Source organism: Leptonychotes weddellii, chromosome 9 (assembly GCF_054177405.1).
Source record: "Leptonychotes weddellii isolate Sample4059 chromosome 9, ASM5417740v2, whole genome shotgun sequence".
Taxonomy (NCBI): domain Eukaryota; kingdom Metazoa; phylum Chordata; class Mammalia; order Carnivora; family Phocidae; genus Leptonychotes; species Leptonychotes weddellii.
The window spans coordinates 38,742,523-38,759,739 of record NC_138377.1 but is presented as its reverse complement, the minus strand read 5'-3'; the positions used below and the strand labels follow the sequence as shown (position 1 = coordinate 38,759,739).

The window sequence follows — 17,217 nt, the reverse complement described above, 5'->3', positions numbered from 1 at the left end:
CCAGAGCAATCTATACCTTCAGTGCCATCCCGATCAAAATTCCAATGACATTTTTCAGAGTGCTGGAACAAACAATCCTAAAATTTGTATGGAATCAGAAAAGACCCCGAATCGCCAGGAAATGTTGAAAAAGAAAAACAAAGCTGGGGGCATCACGTTGCCCGATTTCAAGCTATATTACAAAGCAGTGATCACCAAGACAGCATGGTACTGGCACAAAAACAGACATATAGACCAATGGAACAGAATAGAGAATCCAGATATGGACCCTCAATTCTATGGTCAAAGCATCTTTGACAAAGTAGGAAAAAACATGCAATGGAAAAAAGACAGTCTCTTCAATAAATGGTGCTGGGAAAATTGGACAGCCACATGCAGAAGAATGAAACTCGACCATTCTCTAACACCATTCACAAAGGCGTTAATTCTTCTTTAAATGTTTGGTAGAATTCTCTAGTTGAAGCCAACTAGTCCTAGGGTTTTCTTGGGATTTTTTTTTAATTACTGATTTGATCTCTTTACTCATTATTGGGCTGTTCAGATTTTCTGATTCTTCTTGATTCAGTCTTGGTAGATGTGTGTTTCTGGAAATGTATCTATTTCTTCTACATTCTAGCAGTCTTTCATGATTCTGTGTATGTCTGTAATACCAGGTATAATGTCTCCTCTTTCATATCTAATTTTGAGTCGTCTTTTTTTCTTAGTTTAGCTAAAGATTTGTCGATTTTTATCTATCTTTTTTAAGAACAGCTCTCAGTTTCATTGATCTTTTCTGTTGTTTTTCTGGTCTCTATTTTATTTATTTCTGCTTGGATCCTTATTTCCTTCTTTCTGCTAACTTTGGGCTTGCTTTATTCTTCTTTTTCTAGTTTCTTGAAGTGTAAAGTTAGATTGTTTATTTGAGACTTTTCTAATTTCTTAATATGCATGTTTATTGCTATAGGATTCTCAGAACTGCTTTTGTTGTATCCCACAATATTTGATATGTTGTGTTTACAATTTCAATTGTTTCAAGATAATATTTCCTCTTTTGATTTCTTCTTTGACTCAGTGGTTCTTTAGAAGGGAGTTGTTTAGTTTCCACATATTTGTAGATCTTCTCACTTCCCTTTCATTGTCACTTTTCTAGTTCATGCCACTGTGGTCAGGGAAGATAGTTGATATGATTTTAGTCTTCTTAAACTTGCTAAAATTTGTTTTGTGGCCTATCCTATCTCTCCTGGAGAATGTTCCAGTGCACTTGAGAAAAATGTTCTGCTACTGTTGGATAGAATGTTCTATATATGTCTACTGAGTCCCTTTGTTCTAAAGTGTGGTTCAGTTCCAATGTCTCCTTGTTGATTTTCTGTCTGAAACATCCATCCATTGCTGACAGTGGGGTATTGAAGTCCCCTACAATTATTATATTGTGGTCCGTTTCTCTATTAGATCTATTATTATTTGCTTCATATAATTTGGTACTCAAATTTTGGGCACATATATATTTACAATCATTATGTTTTCTTGATGTACTGACCCTTTTATGATTATGTAATGACTTTGTCTCTTATTACCCTTTTTGGCTTGAAATCTATTTTGTCTGATGTAAGTATGACTGTACCAGCCTTCTCTTGGATTCTGTTTGCTTGGAATATAATCTTTCATCCTTTCATTTTGAGCCTATGTGTGTCTTTAAAGCTGGTATGAATCTCCTGCAGGGCAGCATATAGTTGGGTCTTTTGTTGTTTTTAATCCATCCAGCCACTCTATGCCTTTTGCTGAGTTCAGTGCATTTACATTTAGTGTGACTCTTGATATGTAAGGACTTACTACTGCCATTTTCTCTTTTGCCTTCTAGTTATTTTGTCTCTCTATTGTTTCTTTTTCCTTTCATTTCTACCTGCCTTTGTACCTTAGTGGTTTTCCATGGTGCTTTTTGCTCAGCTTCCCCCACTTTTGATGTTTTGTGTCTCTGCTCTAGATTTTTGCTTTGTGGTTATCATGAAGTTTACATAAAACAACTCATAGATAAAATAGTCCTTTTTCTGCTGATAGCAATTTCTCTTCTTTTGCCTATGAAAATTCAATCCTTTTACTCTTTTCCTTTTATATTTTTCATATCACAAATTATCTTTTTTTATGCTGTGATTTTGTTACCACATTGTAGTAGCTGTAGTTGTTTTTATTTATTACAGGTATTTTTCATGCTCTTGGCCTTCAACCTTTATGCTATCATTAGGAGTTTAGAGTTTAGCATATTACTACAAAGAGTTGCAGTTTCTAATTCTGTCACCTTAATCAGAGTTTTGTGTGCCTCCGTCTTTTCATTTCAGCTTGAAGAGCTCCTTTCAGCATTTCTTGTAAGGCAGATCTAGAGATGGTGAACTCCCTCAGCTCTTGTTTGTCTGAGAAAGCCTTTACTTGTCCTTTATATCTGAAGCATAACTTTGCTGGGTAGACTATTCTTGGCTGGCAGTTTTTATCTGAGAAATTTGATAGCCTGATGGGGATTCCTTTGTAGGTTACTGTCTTTTTATTCCCTAGCTGCCTTTAAAACTCTGTCATGGACTTTTAATAGTTAATATAATGTGTCTTGGAGAAGATCTTGCATTGAGATAAAAAGATGTTCTGTTGGCTTCATAGACTTTGTATATCCAGGTCTTTCCCCAAGTTTTGGAAGTTCTCAGGAATTATTTCTTTAAATATGCTGTCTGTCCTTTTCTCCCTTTCTTCTCCTTCCAGAAAATTCATTATTCTTATGTTGGCTTTTCTGATGGAGTCTGCTAGCTCTTGTAGTGTTTCTTCACTTCTTAAATCTTAGTTCTCTCCTCTCTTCCATCTGAATCATTTCTATGTTTCTGTCTTCCAGTTTGCTAATTCTCTTTTCCACCTGATCTGCTCTATTTCCAGTGCTTTCTAATGCATTCTTCATGTCATATATTGAGTTGTTCAGACCCAGAATTTGTTTGGTTCTTTTTAAGAATTTTGGTGCCTTTGGTAAAGTATTCCTTCTGTTTGTCAGTTTTATTTCTGAGGTCATTGTATTGCCATTCTCAGTTTTCTTGTCGTTCATTAAATTTCTTCATAACCGCTGTTTTGAATTCTGTATCCATTAGATTGCAATATTCCATATCTTTGGGTTCAGTTGCTGGAAAATTGTCATTTTCTTTTTGTGATACTGTATGACTGATTTTTCTTGATGTTTGATTAAAAGTGCCTCTGTCCTCACATTGGAAGTAGGGAACACCCTATTTAGGCAAGGTTCTGTTTACTTTGATTCTAACAGTTCAACATGTTGGTAGTTAGGAGCCTTTCTTTTGTTTTCCAGAAGGTGGCACTATAGCACACATTTTTGGTTTATCTTCAGGGGTAGGGGCTGACTTTTCAGAGATTGGGAGTGGGCACCAAGGGAAAAGGAATGGGAGGGTGCAGCAGAGCTGGGGGAGGTATGTACTTAGTTCTTGGGACTTTGATGTGCCCACAGCCTGGTAGGGGAATCTTCAAGTTGGGGTGGGGGGGTGAGGGGGTGGTCCAAGAAATCCATGGACCAGAACCCTGGGGCAGACAGTAGAAGACCCTTCCCTGAAGTTCTCTTTGCCTACTTCCCTCCCCCCACTCACTGCAGTTTTTCCTCAGAGACAGCAGTGGGTCCTTCCAGCTATAGAACATATGTGGGGCAGACCCCCACTTAACCTCCTTCACCCTCCACCTCCTTTGTCAGAAAAGGTCGTGCTATCCCCCTGCCCACCAGCCACTGTCTTTGTCACCTCTGGCTCCCCAGCGACTCCCCTCTGCTGCCTCCTCTGTGATGCACCCAGTTTCAGGGGCATGGATGTATGGATCTCTCTCAGGTGATCTGGATGCTGCGCAGCCATGTTCTTGCTTGGTTATGGATGTCTGATTAGTTGTAAATCCAAGGGGCAAGGAAAAAGGAATGACCCATGCCGCTGGGAGGCTGATGTCATTCCCCGCTTCCTGTTCTCTTTTTAGAGCAAAGGAACCTTACCAGGAAGGCTCCTAGAAGACCCACTCATGTCTCATTGGCCAGAGCTCAGTCACTGGCAAGAGGGCTTATCCTAATCAGAACTGACTCCTGAGTCATGTGAGCAGTATCTGGCTCTGTCCTCAAGAAAGAGAAATCGCTGGCGCAGGCATCCAAGAGTGTTTGTCCTGCCATTATATCAAGCTGTCTTTACCTTCCATCTTTGAGTATATAAACATTGATACTTATCAAGACATACTGGCCACAACTTGTTAGCCTAACATTTTTTAAAATTTTGTATGTTTAGTAAAAATTCCTTTTTCCCCTTCCTTCTGTATACTTCCCAGGTGATGATTACATGTAAAGCGCTGGTACGTAAGAGGCGAAAGGATTGCACAAATAGAACTGAAGAACACATACTAGATTCCTGGAATCTCCCAGGGGTCAGGGGGTTGGAGAGAAAAGAATCTCTGAGGGAAGGGCTCAGGCATCAGGTTCCTTTTTTTTTTAAAGCTCCCAAGATGAATATAATACATATCCAGTGATAAATCATTCATACATTTTAGCACTTTCATGTTATCAGAGTAATTGCATATTTTATCCTTCTGATTATTAGCTTTAAATAGAAAATGAAAATTCATCACTTTCCTTCCTTCTGCCCATACTGGGTATCTTAAGGAGATTCTGGGATCCCTTCATTTTGAACTTAATCTTAGCATGCTTTTTCTGTTCTGTGGTATGCTCTCCAGGAGAAGGCAGCAAAGTGGAAAAACCCCGATGGCCACATGGACGGGCTCACTACGAATGGCGTCCTGGTGATGCACCCCCGAGGGGGCTTCACTGAGGAGTCCCAGCCTGGGGTCTGGCGTGAGATCTCTGTCTGTGGAGACGTGTACACCCTGCGAGAAACCAGGTCAGCCCAGCAAAGAGGAAAGCTGGTGAGTGGTCTTCACTCTGGAAAATGTACCACACTGCAAAAGCCTAGCTCAAGGACTGCCATTTGTCTCCCCTGAAATCCAGAACCTTTGTGGGGCACCCGTGTGCTGTGGACCATTGACCCAGGAGGATGAGCGTTCCTTCAGCCCCTGAAAATGCTAAGGAAATGGGCTTATTTGCTTCCATGATTAAGCTTTTCCCATAGTAGAAGAAAATTATCTTTTTGCTCCTTACTACCTTAATAGCATAACTGTTATTATATGCTTCATTACAAAATTCCTCTTATATTCACTTTAAGAAGAGCAAACTTATTTTTAGTGTAAAACTGTACTAATGTGGAAAAATCCTGAGCTGTCCAAGACTAATTAGTGAAAATTATGAATTATAGAGTTATTTACTAGACTTTCTGGAACTAAAAGATAATTAAGTTAGCTTTTTTCCCTTGAGTTCATAGTAAGAAATTAATACATAATACCCTATATAATTCACCAAAATCATAAAACTTTTTATTTGAAATCATTCATTGAGGGCATTGACTTGGCATGTTAATATTTTCCTATAAATATCCCTGCTTCTCCCAAATGCCCTAAAGCAGTTGGCTTTTTAACTCTTTCTTCTGTGGAGAATAATTATAAGCCCTTAAATGGGAAGTTTTGGGTGTCTGATCTTGCCATGGCTGTGGCACAGCGCCAGAAGTTTCTGAGTAAACTTTCGACTCCAGTGCTTTTAATTAATTGGTAGATAGAACCTAGAACTAGAGAGAATGAACGTTTCCTTCAGAACCCCTCTAGAAAAGCACAGAGTGATCTAGCATTTTTCAGCAAGATGATAACCAGCTGTTACTGAGACGGAAAAAAGATGGCAGTGGCGGGAGGTTGGGGGAAGAGGGACTCTTATACTAACCTGGTTTGCTAGACTCTACTCGATGTTTGTTTGTAGGGAACTGTTATTTATATTTCACAGTATTACTGAGCATTTTACAATAAAGCCCAATATTAGAGCATCCTGGCTGAGTAAACATGAGAAGTGTTTTCTAAGGAAGACCAGAGCAAATACAATAACCTCTTGTTTAAACCCTTCTCAAGAGAATGTAAATAGGGAACAGACTGTGAAAGCAGTTTTTCCAAATAACTTTGTTTCTGATCACTGGATGACGTTATACAAAACTGACCTAGGTTGGCTGAACTGGTTATCAGTCATTATGATGGCAACAGTAGAAGTCATTATAAATCATTGCGGGGTGCAGGCGTTACGTTAACATTTCAGAGACCTCAGCTCATGAAATCTGAGCAGCTTTGTCAGGGAAGTGGAATCCTGCCCATTTTATGGATGGGGAAGGTATGGCATAGAGACGTTAAATATTACCCAGGGCCCCAGAGTGAGAAGGTGGCAGCAGATGGGATTAAAACGCCGTCCTCCCTGATTGAGAATCTGGACTCCAAGCTGCCACTCAGTATAATCTTGTGGGGGGCAGCACCTGGCCCTCACCTGAGCGGGTTTACACGAGAGCATTTGCTTCCCTGGGAAATAGAAAAGCATTCGCTGGAGTCCGTAAGGGGCTTGTCTGTCTCAAAGGGCACATTTATAGGATGAGCTTCTTGCCCACCCTCGGTGATTGTGCAGTGACCCAGCTCAGGCAGCTGTGCGTGCCAGAGGAGGGGACAGTGCTCCTGAGAAGAAACGACTCCAAACATAGCCTGTGTTCATGGGTTGTGTTAAACCTCAACTAATTTTTTTTTTTAAAGATTTTATTTATTTATTTGAGACAGAGAGAATGAGAGAGAATGAGAGAGAGAGAGCGCATGAGAGGGGGGAGGGTCAGAGGAAGAAGCAGACTCCCCACTGAGCAGAGAGCCCGATGCGGGACTTGATCCTGGGACTCCAGGATCATGACCTGAGCCGAAGGCAGTCGCTTAACCAACTGAGCCACCCAGGTGCCCCAAACCTCAACTAATTTTAAACTTAGTCCCTGTAGGAGACCCTTAGACCTGCCTCAGATTGTGCTGTCCTGTTTGATAGTGTACGATGGGCCTGGCCTAGAGGAAAGGTTTCTGAGCTCCCATCCTTCTGATTTTGCACGGTGGGAGACACCATGGGGATGAGAGGACCCAGCCTCCCTGCAACCCCCTCTTGTTAACCAGGCGAAGTTTGTCTGAGGTGAACACCTGCTGATTCTTGGAGCTTAGGTTTCCATTTCTAACTCTGGTTCTGTACCTGTGACTGGTAGCAGCGAGGTAAATGGTCTAGCTGGAGATCAGATTTGGGGACCGGTCTCTGGCAGTACTCTCCGTTTGCAGTTTAACACAGAAATATGGAGACTAACGTGATCTGCTGGAAATCCAGAATATTATTAAAGCAGTAGATGCCTCCTGTTCTCAGTGTGGAACTAGTGCAGGTAGATGGTTTCGTGTTAATATCCTACTTGGCATTTCATGTGGATCAGCATACGGATGTGTTAACTGCCATGGTTTCTCCTCATCACAGCAAAGCTTTGTCCTTGATCAACATAATTAATTAAATGTGGAGGAAATGCCCTTTCAGGAGCTGAACCCCCTGAATAAATAGGTGAATAGACTTTGAATTGTATCCTCTTCCTTTACCTAGAACATTATAAATGTTCTCAACTAGGTGTGAGTGTACTAGAGACCTATCTACTAGAGCTATACTAGACATATAATGTCTCAGATTCTATTTGGGGTATTTAATTAAACTATAATGGCTCTGTAAAATTTAGTAAATTCTGCTAAGTTAATCTCCTTACCTAATTTTAGGTGCTATAAAAATAACCATAGTGTCACATACAGACTCTCCCAAGTGCTTCATATTAAGTCTCTCTCAGGCAGCACTCAAAGCAACCTCATGAGATCAGTGTCATGGTTCCCAGTGACAGATGAGAAAAGCAGGGCTTTAAAAAGTTGATACTTGCTTGTAAGTAGTGGGTGGGGATTTGAACTCTCTACCGTAACCTTAGCTATCTGATCGGTAGGGGCCATTATATTTTAAGTGTCTTACTTTTACAATATCACTGTCGATTACTCAGGCTTTCTCCTTGCCTTTTTTTTTTTTTTGGTAGAATTTTAAAAATAAAATCCGAGCCTGTGTCCTTGCACAGCGGTGTCTTTACCATGCTAGCCCCCACACATCGTCTGCAGAAAAACTGCATTGTGTTCACAGTTGAAAGAGAACACACGAGAAATACCAGTTCAGGAAGAGAGAAAGCAGGTCTATCAGCGGTTCTGAAGTCAGGCTGTAGACGGGGGTCCTGGTTGCCACACGCAGTAGCAGTTGGAATAGTGCTGGTCTGTATCTTTGACGATGATCGAGAGAACCAAGTGCGGATGGGAGCGGCCCTGCGCCCCGCTGCAGCCCGTGATTGCGTAGCCATTCTGAGCCAGCAGCGGTAGGAGCTGAGAATCCAGCAGTGAACAGGAGGCCCAGGGCGCTGCCCTCAAATTGTCCCATCTGGAGAAGGTCACAGACAATGCAGCAAATCAGTAACATGTTGTAGGTGATGAACACGTTCGTAGAGAAGGTACTAGAAGGTATAGGAGGAACCTGTTCTAACGTTGGAGGAACACCTATCCTAGACATGGGAGTCAAGAATGTGTGCAAAATAAAAAGCTATCCACTCAAAATTTATAGGATATTGTTTACCAAGAACTGCGCTGTAGAAAGGAAAGAAGGAGTGGTTCACAGCGTGGCCACTCCCGAACCCCAGTTTCTTACCACATCAGCATTATTCTTTCAGACATGGTTACCGGCTTAGATGACACGTCCCTGACAATTGCCTGTGGTCAGCCCTGGAAGGGAGCCTCAGGCCAGCCCAAGAGAGGCGAGGAGACATGCAGTACTCGGGCGGTGCTGGGTGGGGAGGGGGCAGTAGCAGATTTCTTTTTTTTTTTTTTTAAAGATTTTATTTATTTATTTGACAGAGAGAGACACAGCAAAAGAGGGAACACAAGCAGGGGGAGTGGGAGAGGGAGAAGAAGGCTTCCCGTGGAGCAGGGAGCCCGATGTGGGACTCGATCCCAGGACCCTGGGATCATGACCTGAGCCGAAGGCAGTCGCTCAACCGACTGAGCCACCCAGGCGCCCAGTAGCAGATTTTTTAAAAGGTTATTTGAGAGAGGGTCACTGTGCTTGTCCTGTGCAGTATTAAGGTTTATCACTTTGTTGGGACTTTAACTTTTTCTAACTATTAATATCTACTGCTTAAGGAAAACTTCCAGAGTGGCACCACGTGAGACCTGAATGCTGAGTGGTGGTGCCCGACCGCGGGCAGACCTGGGGTGGGGCGTGCAGCGCTGTGCTGGAGAATTCTAGGTGGAGGTCACTTGCGCACAGGCCTGTGGACAGGGCAGCCGAGTGCATGCAAGGACTCAGATCAGGGCAGCCCTCATTCACCGCAGGAAAGGTCCTGTGGCTGCGTGGCGAATGGCCTTTTAAGCATGTGAAGTTTGGGGGTGATGCTGAGGGCAGTGGAGAGCCAGCAAAGACCTTTGAGCCAGAGAATGACAAAATTTCTCTTCAGCCTGTACCTCTGCTGCCCTTCACACAGTTTCCCCCGCCCAAGCCCCACCCCGACCCCGGGGCTTGCAGGGGTGTGGCCCAGTTCTGTTCCAGGGCCTCTCTGCCCTCCCCGAGACCCTGCCTGGGCAGTCTCGTCCACTCCCAGGGCTTCGGCCCGACGCTAGTAAGTCGCAGACATGCTTCTCTAAGCCAGATCTGCAGCCACGTGTGGCTCCTGGGCACCACCGTGACAGACCCTCTGCCCGAGCCGTCGGATTCTACACACCCAAAACTGAACTTCCTCTCCTTTCCCCCCAGTGTGCCATTTCTCCTAGATTCCTGGTCCCTGGAAAGCCTCCTCCTATGCAGACAATAAAGCCAGATCCGTACATCTGTCTTCCCCAGATCAGGAGCTGAGTCCTCCGCGTTTACTCTCTGTCTTGGCTGGTGCCGCTGATAATCTGTGCTGAGGTGCGCCCCCCCCTTTGCCTGGGAGAGAACTCCCACGGTCTCCCTCTCGTCTTACACCCATCCATTCCCTCCTCCACGCTTCTGAAGTGGCCTTTTGGAAAGGCCTTTTGGAAAGCTTTCCTTTCCAAGAAAGCTCTGCATCCTCCACCACCCCCCGCCCGGCCGCTGGTCACCCAGAGCAGGCCTGCGGCTCCCTCCGTGTGCACGCCGTGTGGCCTCTGCATCCCTCTTTCTGGAGTGTCTTCTCTGCCACCCCCTGGTTCCTGACATTTTTTTCAAATCTCTGTTCAAGAGAAATCTTTTTTAAAAAGCATTTCTGACCTCCTATCAAAGTAATAGTAGCAAACATTTGCATCGTGCTTACTGCATGCCAGACGGGGTTCTAAGAACTTTCTTTGTAGTATTTAATGCTCACCCTCCTCTTGTCCAGTTTTACAGAAGGGGAAACTGAAGCTCAGGCAGCTGAAGTAACTGCCCCAGGTTAGAGCTAGTGCATGACCGAGCCAGAGTGCACACCAAGGCCACGGGCTGTGAAGTCCCCGCTCTTAGCCGCTTTGGTGACGTGGCCTCACGTGACGATTGCAGCGCTCTGACTGTCGCTGACTCCTGGCTCTAGCATGTCTGCCTCCCGCTCCTAAAGACGAGGGCTCTGCAGGATGGGTAGAGCAGCTTTATTACCCCCAGGCCTTAGAGCCCACAGGTCTGTGGAGGCAGTGGGTGGATTCCTGCCTGCCGTGTCTAACAGCTGCTCATCAGCTCTTAGTCCGACTTGTAAGCACCTGGGGTATAGCGTGCCATCCTTTTAAAAGTGAAGCCTTTCTCTTTCTCTGATTGACTTCTTTCACTCAGCATCATACCCTCCAGTTCCATCCACGTCGATGTGAATGATAAGATTGCATCCTTTGATGGCTGAGTAATATTCCAGTGTGTGTGTGTGTGTGTGTGTATTATATATACACACACCACATCTTTATTCTTCTGTCGATGGACATCTGGGCTCTTTCCATAGTTTGGCTATTGTGGGCATTGCTGCTATAAACATTGGGGAGCAGGTGCCCCTTCGGATCACTATATTTGCATTTTTAAGGTAAATACCTAGTAGTGCAATTGCTGGGAAGAAATCAGAGAGGGAGGCAAACCATGAGAGACTCCTAACTATGGGAAACAAACTGAGGAGAAAAACCCCTTGAGGGTTGCTAGAGGGGAGGTGGGTGGGGGAACGGGGTAACTCGGTGATGGGAGTTAAGGAGGGTATGTGATGTGATGAGCACTGGGTGTTATATGCAACTGATGAATTACTGAACTCTACATCTGAAACTAAAGATGTACTATATGTTGGCTGATTGAATTTAAATTTTAAAATATGGCTAATGGCGAACGCTTCTGCTCCAAACGATAGAAATGCAGGACGAACAATAGATTGCATGAAGCTAAGGATCCCCAGGCATTATTTGGGCCGCTGCAGTCATTATCGCAGGGTCCCACAAGGACCTGGATCGGCTCTAGTCACGAGGAGTAGGAATCTTCACTGCTGGACCCGTGGGACATGTCCTGTCCCTTGTGAGGTCAAGGAGCAATGTGCTATTGACTCTGAGGAAAGATGAAAACCTAAGATTTGTGAAGTTGGTTAAAACAATCACTGCAGCCATGGAACACGTAAAGCTAGGTGCATCTGTGCTTAGGACTTGTGAGGATGGCCTACCCCTATTCCGTCCCGTGTCCCGGTGAGGAAACAAACGGGTCGCGGGGAGGAACACGCCCCTGGAGCCCCTCAGGGAGGCAGGGGGAGACGCTGCCTGCCCGTGTTTACTTGAATGTTAGCGCGCGGGGCTGCACTGTGTTTTTACAAGGCCCGCCTGACTGTCGAACTCGTTGTAGGTGGAAAGCGAGACCAACGTCCTGCAGGACGGCTCCCTCATCGACCTCTGCGGGGCCACGCTTCTCTGGAGGACGGCAGACGGCCTGTTCCACACTCCGACGCAGAAGCACATCGAAGCCCTGCGGCAGGAGATCAACGCCGCGCGGCCGCAGTGTCCCGTGGGGCTCAACACCTTGGCCTTCCCCAGCATCAACAGGAAGGAGGTGGTGGAGGAGAAGCAGCCTTGGGCCTACCTCAGCTGCGGCCACGTGCACGGCTACCACAACTGGGGCCACCGGAGCGACACGGAGGCCAACGAGCGAGAGTGTCCCATGTGCAGGACTGTGGGCCCCTATGTCCCGCTCTGGCTCGGCTGCGAGGCGGGCTTCTATGTCGACGCCGGACCCCCCACTCACGCTTTCACCCCCTGTGGACACGTGTGCTCAGAGAAGTCCGCGAAATACTGGTCGCAGATCCCGTTGCCTCACGGAACTCACGCGTTCCATGCCGCCTGCCCTTTCTGTGCCACGCAGCTGGTTGGGGAACAGAACTGCATCAAATTAATTTTCCAAGGTCCCGTGGACTGACGCCCTTGACAGCCATCTACGACTTTATTAACAAGTTACTGTGAAGATTTTGCCACTAACTCTAGATTTTACCTTTTTATAATGCTGTTTATTAAGGGGAAGGGGTGGGCCCTGAGGCTGGGGGGCGGGGAGGGGACGCAGAGGAGGGGGAGCCCTGGCCATGAAACGGGCCCGGAATTTAAGATCACAGTGGTGTGGTGCATGCTCCAAACAGCGGCATTGTCCCTGAAGTATGCTTGATGAAACCATCCTATCTTTGTAATAATTGGATTTCAAATGCCATGCTTTTACTTTACCTTCGGGGTTTTTAAACGACGTTTTCCTTTGTAAACTTGGACGAGACTTTAAATCCTATCTTACAAATGCAGAAGAAATTTATTCAGAAGTTGCTGGCTCTTACTGTGCGCCCTGCCGTGCTGCGTGCCGTGGGTGCTCCCGGCGAGCCGTGCAGGGCCCGCATGTACTTGGCCGAGGCTAGGAGCTGCGTGGCGCCGAATCCGCCACTCCATACCGCGGGGCTGGGGGGCGCGCAGGAGACCTTAGGCACAGGGGCGCATTCTGAAATCGGGGGCTTTCGGATTTTTCTGTTTTTGGGAAAAGAACATCCCTATGCTGCCGTGTTCTGTTTACTTTGGTGGAATTCAATGACTTTATCCACACAGTCATCAAATACCTTGGCATTTCAAAGAAATTTCCGTAACTTCTTAGTCCACCTTTTGTTACGTCCGTGATACTCCACGTGCACGGCCAGAACTGTTTAGTTGATTAAAATGCAGCAACTCCTAAAAATTTAATAATTGAGGGTGATTATTGTGGCATGGCCTAGGTACTACACCATCGAGTTTATCTGCTTACTGGAATGTTTAGGATTTAGGATTAAAAACAAGGTTTTACTTTTTAAAACCACTTGTTGGGGTTTCGTTAAGTTTTTCTCAAGGCGGCCAAAACTCTGGGAGCCGAAAAGCAACAGCTCACAAGGATGCAGCCATTCTGGTTCACTCCCTCCCTGCCATCTGTCACCTTCTCCAGCTTATGGAGCCCTGTAAGTTTCGAAAATGTTTGCAAATCAAGCTAAATTTAAATGGGATCATTAGATATACACAACACCAAGTGGTACATCTGCAGAGAGAATTTGAAATTCCTGATTTCAAGAGAGCAAATGAGTGTTTACTGAGGAATAATTAAATCAGAATTTCATATGAGCGCCACCACCCTTCTGTTCGTTCCGTTCGTCTTGACTAATTCTCAGATGCTCATTCTCGGTCCTCGGTACTGAGAGCATCACCGCTCCCAGAATGTAAAGGTTCTTTAGGCCCGGAGACTGCCACAGCTGGCCGGCAGGAAGCGGATCCCGCCACAAGCAGCAAGTATCTTAAACTAACATTCTCCTAAGTTGACCATTACAGATCCATGCTACATTTTAACCTTTGTAAGGGTATAGAATTTATAGGATTCTCACATACTGTATTCATACTTGAATGTCTTTCCATTCAAGGAAGTATGTTGCCCTATTTTCAATTGTTCTAACACGTTGTGAATGTCTTTTTTTCCTGAAAGTGATTAGATGATCTTTGATTGCTGCTACTTAATTTGACCTAATATCTAGAAAGTTCAGCTTCTCAGTTTTAAAAAAAAAGCTTTACCTTTCAAAGGAGATTATCCTTAAGGAGGAGACTTTTTTTGTTTTGGTAATTTTTAAGTGATGTGAAAAATCCAAAAACAGTCCTCTTGCTAGCTTACTCTATTCTGTAGGTAATGTCATTTTGTCTTCAGGTAGAGTAAGTCATAATGTATCAAAAGCCTTTTTAGGTAGTCTCTGTCCCCAAGGATTAGCTTTCACTTAAAGTGTCTTTTCAGTTTGTGCTCCTTTGGGCTCCACAAAATGGCAAAGGGGGCAACAGACCCTTTGCTTGCTGTTATGGCTAGAAGGTGGTTTGAGGAGTCTTGATACTCTAAAAGCATCTTGTAAGGTAAATGGCCTTGTACCTAGAAGGGCTGGATTTTCCCTGTCAGAAACATTTCTGGAAAGTTACAACGATCTGCTGTAATCTTCCATTTCAAGGACTATAATAGTTCAGGGTCTAGCAGTTTTACGTGCAAAACATGCCCCCAAATAATCTTCCCATGTGAAAAGTTGTTTGTGGGTTTTTGTTTTATTTTTTACTTTCAGTAAATGGAGCTAATGAAGTAAAAGTTGAACTTGGAGTAATAAATTCCAAGCTCTGGGAAGGGGGTCATGGTGCACAGCCCTCTGTCCACATTGCATCTCCTTTGACCTCCAAGTGAGGTCCCCTCCCACTCCACCGAAGGAAGAGCAGAGAGGGGACAAGTCTGCAAAAAGGGGCCATGCTCATGTTGGCCGCTTCTAGTAAGAGTCACTTAGAATTTGGACTAAGGAGTTTTCTCCAGAGCTGAGAGCAGTTCAGTTTGTGAGAATAAAGAGCTCCAGCTCTATGGAGTAATGCAGTTTAGAAGAAACTTCTCAGAGGTTATTTCTCTTTTTGTCTTGCTTGCCACCACATTAAGGGGGGAGTCCCACTCCTCCAGGTGTCCACATAGGAAACTGCTGACCGATTATCCTGATCTTGGCCTGACCAAAATGCCTTTTGTGAATAGGTCACCAGAAGTAAAACCCCAGTGATGTATTCCCATAGTTAATTTTTTTCAGTTGTCAGTTTACTTTAAAAAAAAAAAAAAAGGTGGATGGGATACAACTCTGAATATTTTTCTAGTCTGGAGTTTTTTTTATTAATAATCGGTGCTGTCGGGTCATGCATGCTGCAATTCAACATTTCCCTTACTTGGTTTCGCTTTTTGCAAAAAGGGCTACAGTTCACACTGCAGAGTAAGTATTAAACTTTCTAGGTTTTTTGTTTTTTCCCCCAACTGTGGCCCAAAAGAATTAAAATGTTTTAATATAAATAGAGAGCATATTTATCATTCCTCAATAGTTAATTATAGAGTTTGGTACCTTTGTGCCTCAGGGAAGCCACGTGATATAACTGGTTCTAGAATTTCAGGGTTAGGGTTTAAAGAAAGGAGAAAGCCATTGGAAAAATGATGGGCTCCATGAAGGAGACTAATGAATCTGGATGCAGAAATATGCCAGGAGCTGGCATATACATGATTGTAATAGAATTTATTTCCAGTATCAATAGGGAAATCTTAAGTTATTGCAGATACTGTATTAGGAAATTTGAAAACTCTTCATAAAGCTTCAGTTGCTTTATTTTTGCTTACATAAAACTCAAACCCCTGTGTTTTGGGAGCTCAGTATTGTGATTTGGGTAATTTTGACAGTTAAAGGGAGCATGTTTTCTCCTTTTCTCATAGCTTACAGAATTGTTACCTGCAGTTCTAAGATTTTGATCAACTTTTTGAAAGCCTTTGGATTCGTGTGAGAGGATGTGTGATCACGGCATTGTTCATGCTGGCTACAAGCTAGTTATCTTCATGCAGTTTTGCCTTGTAACAGTGGAATTTCTGATAGGCAAACCACAGAACCTTGAACTTAAGCCAGATCCAGCTCCGTTCCCTTGGCAGGCGATCTTGTATCCCCGTAGTTTAGCCTTCATGGGCTGAGGGTATGAAGTTCCTTCTCCAGGGCTGGAAATAGAGCAGAGCTCTGTTATTTCTTCATGACCCAAAGGCCAATGAGACAACTCCAGGAATTTTTTTTTTTTTTTTTTTAGAAGAGCATAAGCATTACTGAAGTAGTAAAATAAGGTTCAGTGTTTCTTTTCAGTAAAACTTACATCCTCTCAAGTTTTCGCCCTCGTGAAAAAGCCCTAGAGGAAGATAGGAAGAAGCAAATATTTTTCCAGTTCTACTTAACCGTTTCTAAACAAAAATAAACTTGATGAAAGGGAAATTATTTCTTTTTAGCTGAGATGACATTGTTTCTCTGTATTAAATAGTCTAGAAGTTAAGGGGTGGTCATATTTACCATGTATAGTGTTATGAGCAGTTAAATTTTATGGATATATTTGTAAAACTGTTCTTTTATATTTCATGTCGAATTGAAAAGTTTATTTCTTCACTATTGTACCTGTGGAAATACAAGCCATTTTACAGGAAAAAAATCTTCAAAAATTATTAAACGAATCTCAGTATGTTTGTGAGTCATTGTCTTCAGACTCTGTGGCTGTCTGGGGGTTTATCAGGACATTTAATACGAAGTTGACACAAAAGTAGACGTGAGTTTTACATTTCTCAAACTTTCAAGTTGATCCCAAATACTTGATGTTACTGTATTCTATTCCACACAATACATGTTTAAATCTGATTTTGAAAATCCCATTAATTTTTTTATTAAAAAAATTCCATCAGTGCTTAAATCTAACTTCCAGGAGAATTCAACCTGACTCATAGAATGGATTTTCTCCATGTTCATTATAGTCATATGGCTACTTTTGCGACAATCTTCATTCACTTTTAACAACATAAGGATTATGGGTAAGCCTTCAAGCCTTAAACTAATAGGTCTTTCATAAGAAAATATATGTATTTGATAGTTTCTCATCACATTGATATTTAAGGAGGCTTAATATTTTTGAGGGAAATGGATTTTTCATTTCCCTAAAGAAAATGCACATTAACATGGGCTTTTATTTCAGGAATTAAATTTGATAAAGTATTGGAACACTTAAGATTCCCTGAATTGTAAGATGTGTTTTAGAAAAACAGCCACTTACAATTGTGAGATACATCTCATTTGACAAGGGTGCCAAGAGTATTCAATGGGAAAAGAACAGTATTTTTTTTTCTTTTCTTTTTTTTATTCTTATGTTAATCCCCATACATTACATCATTAGTTTTAGATGTAGTGTTCCATGATTCATTGTTTGTGCATAACACCCAGTGCTCCATGCAGAATGTGCCCTCCTCAATACCCA

At 43.4% G+C, this 17,217-nt stretch overlaps 1 protein-coding gene across 2 annotated transcripts in view; it reads left to right on the top strand.

Annotated features, from left to right (window-relative positions):
• PELI2 (pellino E3 ubiquitin protein ligase family member 2) overlaps nt 1-16,443 on the top strand; it is a 180,603-nt gene extending 164,160 nt beyond the window's left edge. For both annotated transcript variants that reach the window (XM_006736047.2, XM_081830473.1), the window contains 2 exons: nt 4,711-4,899; nt 11,756-16,443. In XM_006736047.2, coding sequence (XP_006736110.1) covers nt 4,711-4,899; nt 11,756-12,322 — 756 coding nt within the window. In that variant the 3' untranslated portion in view covers nt 12,323-16,443. The remainder of the gene's footprint in view (nt 1-4,710; nt 4,900-11,755) is intronic.
• Nucleotides 16,444-17,217: the final 774 nt, after the last annotated feature.